Below are 12,837 nucleotides of genomic sequence, written 5' to 3'. Positions count from 1 at the left end.
AAACAAAACATTTTTAAAAAATGGTTAAAAAATATTTTTATTAAATCATATCTTCAGATATATATTTTTTGGGAATATTTGACAAATGTTGATATTAAAAGTTTACAGTTTGTACCTAAATCTTTGTTGTTTTTCATAGTGTGATTTTTGAGGAATTGTATTGAATCCATTTAGGGTCAATTTGACCCGCTCCATAAAGGGTGTACACAGAAATCGAACAGTGCACAAGGGTTAATAATGAGGACTTTTAAAAACATTCAACATGTTATCTCTTAATTATGACTTCTATTATGATATAATTATGAATTATATTATGATAATCAGTAATATAGTTGAATAATTTAGTGTCCACAAGCCAAAGCCAAAACTCTTATCAGGAGACAGAATGGAGAAAGTGTGTGTAAATTCTGCTGTGCAGACACACCTCAGACACAAAAACAGGGATTGGATGGGAAATGTTTACTTTACCATCAAGAATGTGTGGAAATACAGACACACACACACACACACACACACACACACACACACAGTTTCTGTCTCATGTTTATCTTGAGTATCTATAGAGTAGTGTTGATCCTTCATATCTCCATAAGTGGGAACCGCAAGCCTGAGTGAAACTGCAGCAAATGTGTGTGTTTTGTTGGCAATCGTGATATAATGTGAACAACACTAATGTATTGTGTGTGTGTGTGTGTGTGTGTGTGTGTGTGTGTGTGTGTGTGTGTGTGTGTGTGTGTGTGTGTGTGTGTGTGTGTCTGTGCCTTTGTGCGTGTGTGTGTGTGTGTGCACGCGCGTGTGTGTGTGTGTGTGTGTGTGTGTGTGTGTGTGTGTGTTGTATATATTCGGGGCTGTGTAATCTCTATTTGTGAAACAAGACACGAGTGCTTAGTTTTTTAGTAATGTGTGACCTTTAAGGAATCCAAAAGTAATCTGATTACATTACTTTCATATTGTGGTGCTTGAATTACTTCACTGATTACTTTTTCATTAAGTAATTTTTAACAGTATTGGAATAGATGGCATTAAAATTAAATTGATATAAAATGTGTAAAAAAATATTGTATAAATAATTCTATAGTATTATGGTTTTAATTGACCCTTTGCTAAGTCACGATTGGCCTGTGGTGGTTTTCGGGCGTGGCTTAGCGAAGGGTCAATTTCCATTAATTTTGTTACTTTTCTTAATTTATTTTCATGTTTAAAAGGTAACAAGTCTTTATCTGTAGATGGACGGATTGTCTTTAACAGTTGTTGTTTTCATAGACCTGGGACTAAACCTGTGGTCTGTTATCAGGAGAACTGCACGTCCTCAGCGGCGTATTGTTCAAACAATAAACTCTGTGTTGACTAATCACTGACGCATTTAACTAGTCTTTTCCTCCTACAGCTCACTGCTAGTCAAGTTAACCACAGGCCGTCGGTCTTACTAGCATGTCAGTATTGCCTAACTATGTCGTAAATGACTGCAAATCTTTCCATTGCACTAATAATGAACGTTCTTGTGAAATGTCATAAAGCTTATTTGAGAAGGTCACATATTGTACACCTATCTGGAGTTTTATTTTAAATTTTGATGTCCTTGAGAATATATATTTGCGGTATAAGTACCAAAAACCATCTCAGTATACTTTTACAGCTCCTCTCTGCGGAGCTCTGCTGAGAACAGGTCGATTTTGGCATGTCTAATTAATATTCATGAGCCTCTCTTCTGATTGGCCTGTTGTTTTCTGAGTGGCGCACGTCCAGGCCAACCACAAAGGGTCATGGTCACTGCTGAGAAAACTGCTGTCCCGCCTTACATGTTTGAGCCGAACTGATTATCACGTGATTATTACGCAGGAATGAGAGTTTAGTTCCTAGCCATGTCGGTCTAGAAAAACACAACTTTTGATTTTCCGTTGTCTTAGTACACGATGTAACTACAGAAGAGTTTTAAATAGGAAAAATAATAAAACTTTTTAATCTTTCTTTTCAAGAGTTGTGTCAGTAGAGATGCGTTTTTTTAACATAAGCATGTACCTTCCATCTCCTGTTTGGCCTTTTCAAGCTTCTCTTTGTAAATTCTTTCCAGTCTCTTCTGTTTTTCCTCTTGTCTCTTTCTCTCGGCCAGTGTTCTTGCTTCAACATCATGAAAATCCACCTGAGAGACAGAGACACAATGCAATGTGTCACGTCAGCTTTATTTCTCCAGCGCTCTTCACACACTTCACTTCACCCTGATGACGGGAAATTCATTTAGTTTTAGATGAAAAGCTAAAGTACGTTTTTGATTCATTTCTGTTGTAAAAACTGATTTCATAATGTAAAAACACGTATAAAAAATGTATCATATACAATTCATATATAAATGAAAACAATAATGTAAATATTATTATTATTAAAAGTGTGAATCAAAAAATTAAAAGCGCATTTAAAAATAAATAAGCATGATTTCATCTCTTAGATGTCTTAGTGTGTGTTTTTGGTCATAATTTAAATCTAATTTCAGCTTTTTATCTCCATATTTAGGACTTTTAATCATAATTTAGATTTTAATGTCATAATTTTGACTATAAACTTAAAAAAATAGAATTTTTTATAGAATTTTTAAAGTCCTAATTTCAACTTTTCATCTCAAAATGACTTAGCATGCCATATTTTACTTTTTATCTAATAATGAGGACTTTTAAAATCATATTTTTTTTAACATTTTATCTTATAAATATGACTTAGCATGTCGTATTTTTGACTTTTTATCTCAATATTATGACTTTTAAAATCATCTTTTTCACTTTATCCAATAATGAGGACATTTCAAATCATTTTTCAACATTTTATCTCTTAATTATGACTACTATGATCATTGAAATGAGCTGATCAGTAATATAGTTGAATATTTAGATTAAATGTGTGAGATTAGACATATCACCATTACTGAGACAAGTCTAAAATGCATTGATTCTTTATAACAAATCAACATGCAAGTAAAGATGAACATAAACAATGTTGGGGAAAGTTACTTTAAAAAGTAATGCATTACAATATTGCGTTACTCCCTTAACCACTTCAGCTCTGCAGCACATTTTGCTTTTTTTTGAGAATTAGGAATATCTGAATTTAGAAGAGCGCCCTACCCACATACATTGGAGTAAATTGATAAAAATGGTCTCATTTTACAGAAAAAACTCTAAATTTTAACACAGTGGTGGAATATTGCATATATTATATTGTATCTATTCACAATCTTATGATACACATAGATAAAAAATAATTATTTTGATTTATTTTTAATTAATTTGTTATTTAAAAATCTTTATTTTTTTATCATTTTGGGATCCAAGCTTTTTAGAAGTTTCTGTTGATTCTATAATTTGGCGCTAAACAGGGGGGAAAGAATTTTCTTGATATCTCCTTGCAAATAAAAGTTATTGAGATTTATCTGACCAAAGTGTCTAATAACTCCAACTCATCTCCATTGACATCAACTGGCCACAAGGAAATCGGAAAGAAGGCTCCGCCTCTTCAACTTTGTAAAAGGGAGATCTTGGGCTCTGATTGGTCTAGAATCATGATCCACATGTCTATAGAGAGCTGCGATTCTCAGCTTTTCTGTAGCAGGATGCAATATGTGATGACATCATCGAAAATCGTGGCTAACACCGACAATCAAAACTAGCAATAATAAGAGTATTTGTCTGCATCAGATGTTTTGATCTGGACATCGGTGACATATTACAGTGTCATTTGGCCATGCTTGCTCACAGACATGTAAAATAGTCTCATTTTGAAGCAAACAACCTAAGGAACAAGCTGATATAGGGTTGAGGCTAGTAGCTTTACAACGAGTTTGTGATCCGAACAGGAATATGACTCATGTGTTTGCTTGTTCAAAGGAGTCATTTCCATCTTTGTGATTCTTTTGATAATAAATTTAATGTAAATTATTGGATCGGTGAAATCAACTGCTCAGCGATATTCCTGAGGCCGATCGCTTTCATTTGATATATGACTTGTGTATTTTAGGTGTGTTTGTGTGATAAAAATATGAAATTTTATATTATTTGCATGATTTTCTCAAGGGGTTGTTGTTGTGGGGGGGTCAAATTCAGACCGTATTATTTTCTTCTATGTAATATAAATGCAGAAGTTATTGGGTTAATAAGAAAGCTGAGCTTCTAATCTTTCAAATTATACCATATATGTCTAGTTTTGTGGTGCGCGAGTTATAGATTTTTTAAAAAGATTATGATGATGCAGTTTTGGACCCACCGGTGGGTCCAAGAGGGGGTGCAGAGCTGAAGTGGTTAAAAAGTAACAAATTAAGTTACTTAGTTACTTTTTAAGAAAAGTAATGCGGTAATGTGCTACTTTTTCTCACTTTTGTTCTATTTTTGTGCAAATATAAAGACACACTTCACACCAAAATTGAAATAAACCTCAGGCCGAGCTAAAAATGCGAATTCACGCATTAACAGTAGAGGGCTCAGCTATGAATAAACGCTCACATATAGATCTAGATCTACAATAACCTGTTCACACACAACATCTTTGCACTTACTCTCGATTTTTCTCAACATGGGGAAAAGAAAGCTGTCAGTCAAATAAATGTGAAAAAGTAACGAGTTACTTTTTTGAGAGAGTAATGCGTTACTTTACTAATTACAAGAAAAAGTAATCTGATTACGTAACTCTAGTTACTTGTAATGCGTTACTACCCCCAACACTGAACATAAAATACTATTCTTAAAAATTCTTGCTTCAATTGCACAGCTAAATTTGGCCAGAACAATCTTTAATTGCATAAAAACAGTGACGTGTTCCAGGGTGCAGACGGATTATTAAATTCTGTGATGACACATGCAGGTGCAGCCAGATGAATACCTTTTTAATCTGCTTAAGAAAGTGATATCCCAGTGATAGTTTCTTATACGCCTCTCCGTACGTGGCGTGCCATGTTTGCACAGTCTGAATAGCGAGTGTCCTGAGTTTTCTCGCCACTTCTTTGGGTGGAGGCAGTGGCTGCTCAGCATCTGTCTCGACTGTAAGCTCCAGAAACTCCTGAAAGTTTGTGATAAGAAGATTTCGGAAGTGATGCGAGCGGCTGAAGACCTCACTGACCATCTGGAAGGCAGAGAGACGGATCTCTGCGTGCTCTTGGTTCAGCTGGGTCATAATCAGGTGGTAGAAATGATCAATGTAGTCATTGGACACTCTGTGGAAGGAAAAAGAAGAGGGATTTAACAAGAAGGCGCACATTGTCACATGTCCAGTGCTGCTCTATAGACACAAACTAACACTGTTTTAGAGATATAATGACATCTATCTATCTACATATGCACATGACATCTGTCCCATATGCACATGAGGTGTGCATGTCACATGTCCAGTGATGCTCTATAGACACAAACAAAGTTTTAGAGATATAATGACATCTATCTACATATGCACATGACCTCTGTCCCATATGCACATGACATGTCTCATTTGCACATGAGATGTGCATGTCACATGTCCAGTGCTGCTCTATAGACACAAACTAACACTGCTTTACAGATATAATAACATCTACATATGCACATGAGGTGTGCCTATGGGACATCGCCTGTATTAAATGGAATAACGTCATAAATCTCCAATATGAGGTGTGCATATAGTTATGGGACGTCCCTTAACTTATAAGAACTGGCAATTCCTGTCCGTATTAAATCTTTCCCAGAATGTTCTATTCACTTTATTTTTTTGTAAAAATAAAATTAAAATAAAAATTAAAAAAATAAACAAAAGCTCTCCATCGTACTTGCATATTTTCTTCACTTCCTTCATCTTGTCTTGACTCAACTGTGGTTCTCCAGATGTTGTTAACTCCTCGACCAGTTGTGAGAGCTTATCTCGGATTGTTTGGTCCATCCTGACATAATCCTAAAACAGAATCAAGAGGATGAAAGTACGTGTCGACGCAACCATCACAGAAATAGTTGCTCTTCTGTGTCATCATTACTCACTGTTACTTTTGTTAAGTAACTGCTAGTTAGATAGACAGATTATTGAAATCACAGTCAGTGACAGAGCTTCTCATGCCATCTGACTGTATGTGTAACGTTATATTTTCTCCGCTGAATAGGACGAATGACACAACACGTACCTCCTCATCCACTTGTTGTATTGAAAAGGCTTTATTAGGAATTGGTATTGTATAAAATATATGTTTCCGTGTGGGAATGAAGTGCACTCATCTCTGTCTTTGGTGCGACTGAGAAGGAAATGTAAACAAAGCAAACGCAGCGGTCAGGAGTCCGCCATTTTCAAAATAAAAGTCGCGCTCTGGTGTAAAAACTGACTAAACTAATGTCGCAGCAGAAACATAATAGTTTATTTGGTTATATAACCATTAATTTCAGTGTAAAGTTGTATATGGGTGTGCCTATTACAGTTACACACGAATCGCTAAAGTTAATGATTAATAATCAGATGCTGCTGACGTTCTTTAGCGAGAGTTGGTACGTAACAAAATCAATATTCATCAGCCAAGCCTTCCTTCATTCTGATTCGCCACGCTGACAGCCGCCCACTTACTAACGTCTAGATGTCCGCCAATCAGCGAGGCGCGTTGTCTGAACGTTGGCTGATTAATGAATATTCAACAGCGAAGCAGGATCCGAGTGACGCATTTTTTGTAAATGTGTAACTTATCTGTGGGTGGGAGAAATACACGGCATTAAAAAGAGCAATAAACGAATCTCACCACACCTGAGAGTGATTGATTACAAAGTCAACACATCGCTGTACACAAACAATCATGCAGGGACGGATCTTTCTATTGTTCTGCTTGGCAGGTGAGCTTATAACTGGGTTTGGCAATAAGGAGCGTCAAATTTGAGCATGTTTTGTTACAAAAACTACGTTGTTTGGTATCTTTAATCCTTACTTGTAAGTTCAAACTTCGTGAATAATAAAGCAAAGTCTTCATAACACGTGTATATGTTTAATGTTCTTCTAAACAGCCTTGGCAGGAGCTGCTGTGATTCCTGATGGCTCTAAAGAGGTGGGTCGATTTATAACACATTATTGATACTTTATTTAATCTGTGTGTGTGTGTGTGTGTGTGTGTTCCTTGTTTGGCAATACTTGTGAGGGCACTAATGTCCTCGCTTATATAGTAAAATATGAAAACAACTTACTAGTTTGACATTTGACTAGTCCTCCTAACTAATTAAAATTTGCTTATAAATCGGCCAAAACAAGTTTTTATTTAAATCTATTGTTCTGCACCTGTTTGTGGGATGGGTAGGTTTAGGGAAGTCTATGTCCACACTAATATAGTGACGCAATTGTGTGTGTTTCTCCTGACAGCCAAATTGCTCTTTATACTCCCTTCCCATGTGTACCCGGGAATATAACCCAGTGTGTGGGACGGATGGAGTCACTTACCCAAACGAGTGTATGCTGTGTCTGGAAAATATGTGCGTAAACCACAAATATTTCAGTGAATACTCAATGTTCTTACTGAGGCCTATTGCACACACCTAAGATAAGGGATTAATCTTGGCGATCTTGTCATCTGTATGCAACATTTAGTACACCGCTGTGGTGTAAACGTACCCTGAAGGCACACTCACACCAAGAACAATAACAAAAGATAACTGTATATTAGCGGATAAATTGAGCCAGGATCACCAAGATATCCCGGCTTAATCCCTTATCCTAGTTTTTCGGTCCTAGTGTTCTACTGAAACCTCGTTTTGCTGTCTTGTTTTAGGGAGGATAAGGTGAACACACTGATCTCCAGGTTGGGACAATGTTGATGCGATCCACTCGATTTTATTCGGGCAATGTGACTGAAGGCTGGAACCACATGCTGCTTTTTTAATGGTTTTGATCTTTGAGATGAAGTGTGTGTTTGTTGTCTGTTGTGTGTGTCCTTTTTAAAAATTGGTTCTAATCCCCAAATAAAGCTTTTATCTATAAGCCATTGCTTTGCACTTTTTGTCTTGAGTGATTATTTCTCAGCTGAATCTGTCAAACATCAAAACGGATAGAATAACAATTGTTTATAATTACCTTTTTAAATTAGGTAACATGTTTATAGTGACACCAGAATTCATTAAATAGGGCTTATTTCATTCTATAAACTATAATACTGATCTGCCAACATTGTCACTATATGATAAATTTAAGAATATAGAAAATAATAAGCTGATAACATCACCGTTTACTACCGAACGACTTCAGCAAAAATCTAATTCTACTGCAGTATTGTCCTGTTTAACACTGAAGCTGCTTTGACACATTCGGCATTGGAGAAGAGCGATTTAAATAAAGATGATTGCTTGAAACAAAATGAAGGCCCCTTTTAAATAAGGTAAAATTAATATTGTGCATGTTTACGATTAGCTTCTGAGAGAAAGCAGTACTTGTAATGCCAAAGTTAGATTTTTATTCAAAGTCTAATTTGGCTTCTAGTTGCACCTTTTGAGTAATGCAAAAAAATGTATAGATGCAGAGAAGTTACAACATCGCACTGGATAAACAATCAAACACAACATTACTCCCACTGCACGGGCCAATCATATCGCACGGCTCTGATACCACTACTGCGAGCAAACAGTGGCCCAAAACCAAAAAAGGGGCACAATAACGGGGTCGAGTATCGTCATGATAGTCAAGTCAGCTTTATTTCTCCAGTGCTCTTCACACACACATGCGTCAGCTTCACGTTGATGATGGGAAATTCATTTTTTTAGATGAAAAGCTAAAGTCAGTTTTTGATTGATTAATTTCTGTTGTAAAAACTGATTTCAAAAGGTAAAAAATGATATATTGCAGAAAATGAAAACAATAATGTAAATATAAGTGTGAATCAAAAAATTTAAATTTAATTTAGACTTTTTAAAATCTAATTTCAATCAATCTCAGAATTTTTACAGTCCTAATTTCAACTTTTCATCCCACAATGACTAAGCATGTCATATTTTAGACTTTTTTCTCACTATTATGACTTTTAGAATATTTTCAACATTGTATCTCTTAAATATGACTTTATGATAATTGAAATGAGCTGAAAAGTTAAATAGTTCCCAACTGAGTAAGCCAATGGCGACGGTGGCAAGGAACCAAAACTCCATCAGTGACAGATATAGAGAATGAATAACAAAACTTTTACAATCATATTGTAAATATAATTCTTATGCTTTAGTACTAATTCAATTTATGTTGTTGTAATTACTTTTCCATTCAAATAATGGTAAAATGAACAATAATTGATAATAATGATAATGAAATAATGATAATAAACAGCTGACTGACTTGAAAGCTGCCGTTTTTGCGCTCTAGTGGTAATAAACAGAACTGCATGCGTCTTGCGGAAGAACATTGCAGCCGGATCTACTTCTCTCTGTTTATGTCTATGGCGGATCACGCAGGGACTGTGCTCCTCCGCAGCGGTACCGACCAGTCTGGCCTGAAATAGTCCCAATATAAACACTTATTATAAGTGGACCATAATGATTCAGGGTATGACAAAAACATGGTTTGGAAAATGGATTCATGTTGTACATGCTCATTATATCATTTTTGTAAATATTGAACACAAAAAAAAGTTAGGGACAGCAGCTTTAACATTTGTTGACATGATTAGATTCAGATGGAAAATTTCATCAAGTTGGATGTTGGACACTGCACCTGTAGTATTACTACACACTGTCTATCTATTACATACTACACACTGTCTATCTATAACATACTACACACTGGAGTATTTGAGGATCTATTAACAGAAAAGCAATTTAACACACATAATTATGTTTTCAGTGGACCGTATGTTTTCAGTTTCTATCGACACACACCCCTGGTCCCTTACAGTAAAGCCGCCATTTTGTGCCGCCATGTTTCTACGGTGGCCCTAAAGGGACAAACTTCTCTACAGAGCACTAGCTACTCTGCTGTCTCAGACGACCACATCTTTGTCCTGTGTGGGCCACCGTAGCTTCTCAATGTGCTCCGACAGGGAGGGGTTGCAACCGCAAAAATTCACACACTGTACCTTTAATCACCAAATTTATGAAACCCTCATATTTTAAAAATAAATATGACCAATTAATCATAGGCCTTTTGTATAACCTAATGAAATATCATGTGTATTTGTTACTACTGTAAAGCTATATTAAATTATTATGAGATCTCATCCAATGCTCTCAGAATCTTTAAATTAGGTACAATTGAGATTGTACTTTCAAACTATTTTTAATTGCGGTACACTTATTTAACAATGATTAATTATTTTATTAATCAAAACAGCGAACAGTGCAAACTTTGCTAAAGCGATTGTTTTAAACAAGTATTAATTTAGACATTAATAAATATATAGTATTTTATTCGTATCCATGCTTTTTGTCTCAAACATTTATACCATTTTTAAACTAACAACCACTTTTATGATTTATTTTCACACAAAATCTGTTGCTCCTTCAGTGTTTAACACACACATGCACGGGCGTCATGACCGTTGTGTGTGTGTGGGACTCACCCATATTCATTTTTTTGTTTCCGACGCCCATCCAAAAGTATTTGTTCTGCAATCATACACTATGGGAGTAGTGAAAAACGTTTTTTATAGGGTGTGCCGCCCCATTATCATACAACACTACACCTCATTTACATCTTTTATAGTATATTACCTTTTATAATTATGTATACTCTTGATAAAATATCATAATTATGATGTATGTTACGGATAATCAGCTAAGAAAATGTGTTATAATTGGAAATATGAATACGGGAGTTAAAGTGTGAGAAACTGTCAGCTAAATAGTCTATATGATGATTAACCCGCTGGTTTGCTTTAAACATGTTTGCAGTGTTGAACAGGCTTTTCTTTTTTGTGAAGGCATTGTTTTTTTGTCTACAAACTGTGCCAAAAACAGCAGATTTGGGCCACCTCATCTGGAGCCCTGTGCAAGAGAACAAACATTTTGTCCCCTAGTCTACAACATCACAAGCTGCTTTACATAACAAAACAGACTTTTAACTGACTATAGCTTGTATTTTATTACATTGTAGAAAATGTCATACTTCTGTATAACTTCAAGGTGATCATCCATGAGTTATAATCACTAAAGATCATCAAATACTGCGGTTGATTTAATGAAAAAGTGAGTTAGTGAGTTAAACTTGAGCACTTGCTGCCTCTCTTCCTACGCATCAACCAAGCGAAGTCCTTACACTTACAAAAAATAATTAGAAAATAAGTTTCCTGGTTGCCTTTAAATTTAGAGTTAATTGAAATTAAAATTTTGAGTTAATACAATGAAATTTTTTTGAGATTCGACAGCCTTTATTAAAATATTATCAAAAGATTTTGTAGCATATTGGGTAATTGTGTGTTTTATTTGTGATGACGCAGCCAAATTGTGCTATTTTCATGATTTATCACATTTTTTATGTGGTTCAGATACAATAATATTTTGAGTTTCTATTTATTAAACAAATTTCCTTCATTGTATCAACTCAAATCTTTAGTTTCAATAAACTCAAAATTTTAAGGCAACCAGGTTACTTGTTTAAGTTAAACCAACTAAAAAATTTACAGTGCAGCAATGCATATTACTACTAATAATACAATTTTGGATATATTTACGGTAGGAAATGTACAAAATATCTTCATGGAACATGATCTTAATATCCTAATGATTTTTGATACAACAAAATGACTGGTTTTGTGCTCCGGGTCACATATTATGATATTGCTGTCGTCTGAATGCCATTTTACAATGGTTATGTCAAATAATATAAACATGATTTATCAAGTCAGGCAAGAAGATGCAAAACTACTGTCCAAGTCCACGGCTACTATTGAGTTCCTGAGGTTGATGATGATCAACGTTTGATTTTGTGTATGTTTCCCATGATGGACAACTCAAGAGACCATTCATTATTACACACACCGACCAGCCAAACTAAATACATCTATCAAACTGAGGGTGTGTGTGTGTGTGTGTGTGTGTGTGAGATGTTTTAGTGGGATGGGCGGTCCACTCCCAAGTTTAGAGGTGGATCCAGTATTGCTATAAATATCCGGATCATTGATCGTCAGTTTCAGAGACTCTCAGGTTGGGAACAATGTTTGCTCGAGGAATCATCGTCCTTCTCTGCGTCCTAGGTGAGTAATAATGATTTCATTCACAAAAACAGCTGATGTATTTTCAGTTTCATTAAAGCAGGCACATTCAGAGTCTTAATTCACTGCTGCTAAAGTGGGACAAACGGTAATGTGGCCTTCCCCAGAGCTGGGAAACATTAGGTAAACTACGCCAGGTATTGGAGGACCAGGGAAATACTCCCAGTTAGGACACAGGTAAGTTTTACCAACTGAAGGAATATACTGAGATGGCAATACCATTACAAAAATATATAAAAGCATTAAAGTTCTCATGAGACGGTTGTGTCAGCACACCGTGAAACACACACCACGAAGGAAAACAGCGAGGCTGCGCTGGGAAAAGGGAAAAGAAACACACATTAACACAAATTACACTGAATAATAAAAGAAAACCAAAATAAAGTTTACAGACACGGTGCACGACACCTACAGCCAAAGCAGGAGGACAGTTCCTGAATGACACCAGGATTACAGGACAATAAATGATTTAAGAAATCACACACCGTTTATGACTGAACAGTTTAATAACTGCAAAAGAAAATAAATGAATAATCTGAAACTAAATCAAAACCAAAACAATCAGAAATAAACAACCAGAGGGCAACCAAATAAGTGTCACTGTTAGCAAAAAGTGAGAACGAGATAAACGAGAGAAAGAGGGGGAATCAACCAACTTATTTACCATGATTTACCACGTTCATGAT

The 12,837-nt window shown here is 35.6% G+C and overlaps 2 protein-coding genes across 2 annotated transcripts in view; one reads left to right on the top strand and one right to left on the bottom strand.

Annotated features, from left to right (window-relative positions):
* Positions 1–6,442, bottom strand: part of uvssa (UV-stimulated scaffold protein A) — a 94,675-nt gene extending 88,233 nt beyond the window's left edge. The window contains exons 1-4 of the mRNA XM_067456793.1: positions 6,122–6,442; positions 5,777–5,898; positions 4,861–5,191; positions 2,020–2,140 (exon numbers count right to left, since the gene is read on the bottom strand). Coding sequence (XP_067312894.1) covers positions 2,020–2,140; positions 4,861–5,191; positions 5,777–5,886 — 562 coding nt within the window. The 5' untranslated portion in view covers positions 5,887–5,898; positions 6,122–6,442. The remainder of the gene's footprint in view (positions 1–2,019; positions 2,141–4,860; positions 5,192–5,776; positions 5,899–6,121) is intronic.
* A 215-nt stretch (positions 6,443–6,657) lies between these two features.
* LOC137092140 (trypsin inhibitor ClTI-1-like) lies at positions 6,658–7,958 on the top strand. Its single transcript, XM_067456404.1, has 4 exons — positions 6,658–6,812; positions 6,981–7,021; positions 7,330–7,439; positions 7,736–7,958. Exons 1-4 carry the CDS (start codon positions 6,776–6,778, stop codon positions 7,779–7,781), a joined length of 234 nt encoding a protein of 77 aa, XP_067312505.1. The 5' UTR covers positions 6,658–6,775; the 3' UTR covers positions 7,782–7,958.
* Positions 7,959–12,837: the final 4,879 nt, after the last annotated feature.

Source organism: Pseudorasbora parva, chromosome 11 (genome assembly GCF_024679245.1).
Source record: "Pseudorasbora parva isolate DD20220531a chromosome 11, ASM2467924v1, whole genome shotgun sequence".
Taxonomy (NCBI): domain Eukaryota; kingdom Metazoa; phylum Chordata; class Actinopteri; order Cypriniformes; family Gobionidae; genus Pseudorasbora; species Pseudorasbora parva.
The sequence above is the reverse complement of the archived record's forward strand: the minus strand, read 5'-3'. Positions and strand labels throughout refer to the sequence as shown.

Bases quoted from the DNA above. Each gene is read 5' to 3' on its own strand.
- LOC137092140 (XM_067456404.1), top strand. From the start codon at position 6,776: ATGCAGGGACGGATCTTTCTATTGTTCTGCTTGGCAG. The intron at 6,813-6,980 runs GTGAGCTTATAA...TCTTCTAAACAG, and splicing joins TCTATTGTTCTGCTTGGCAG to CCTTGGCAGGAGCTGCTGTG. The intron at 7,022-7,329 runs GTGGGTCGATTT...TTCTCCTGACAG, and splicing joins TTCCTGATGGCTCTAAAGAG to CCAAATTGCTCTTTATACTC.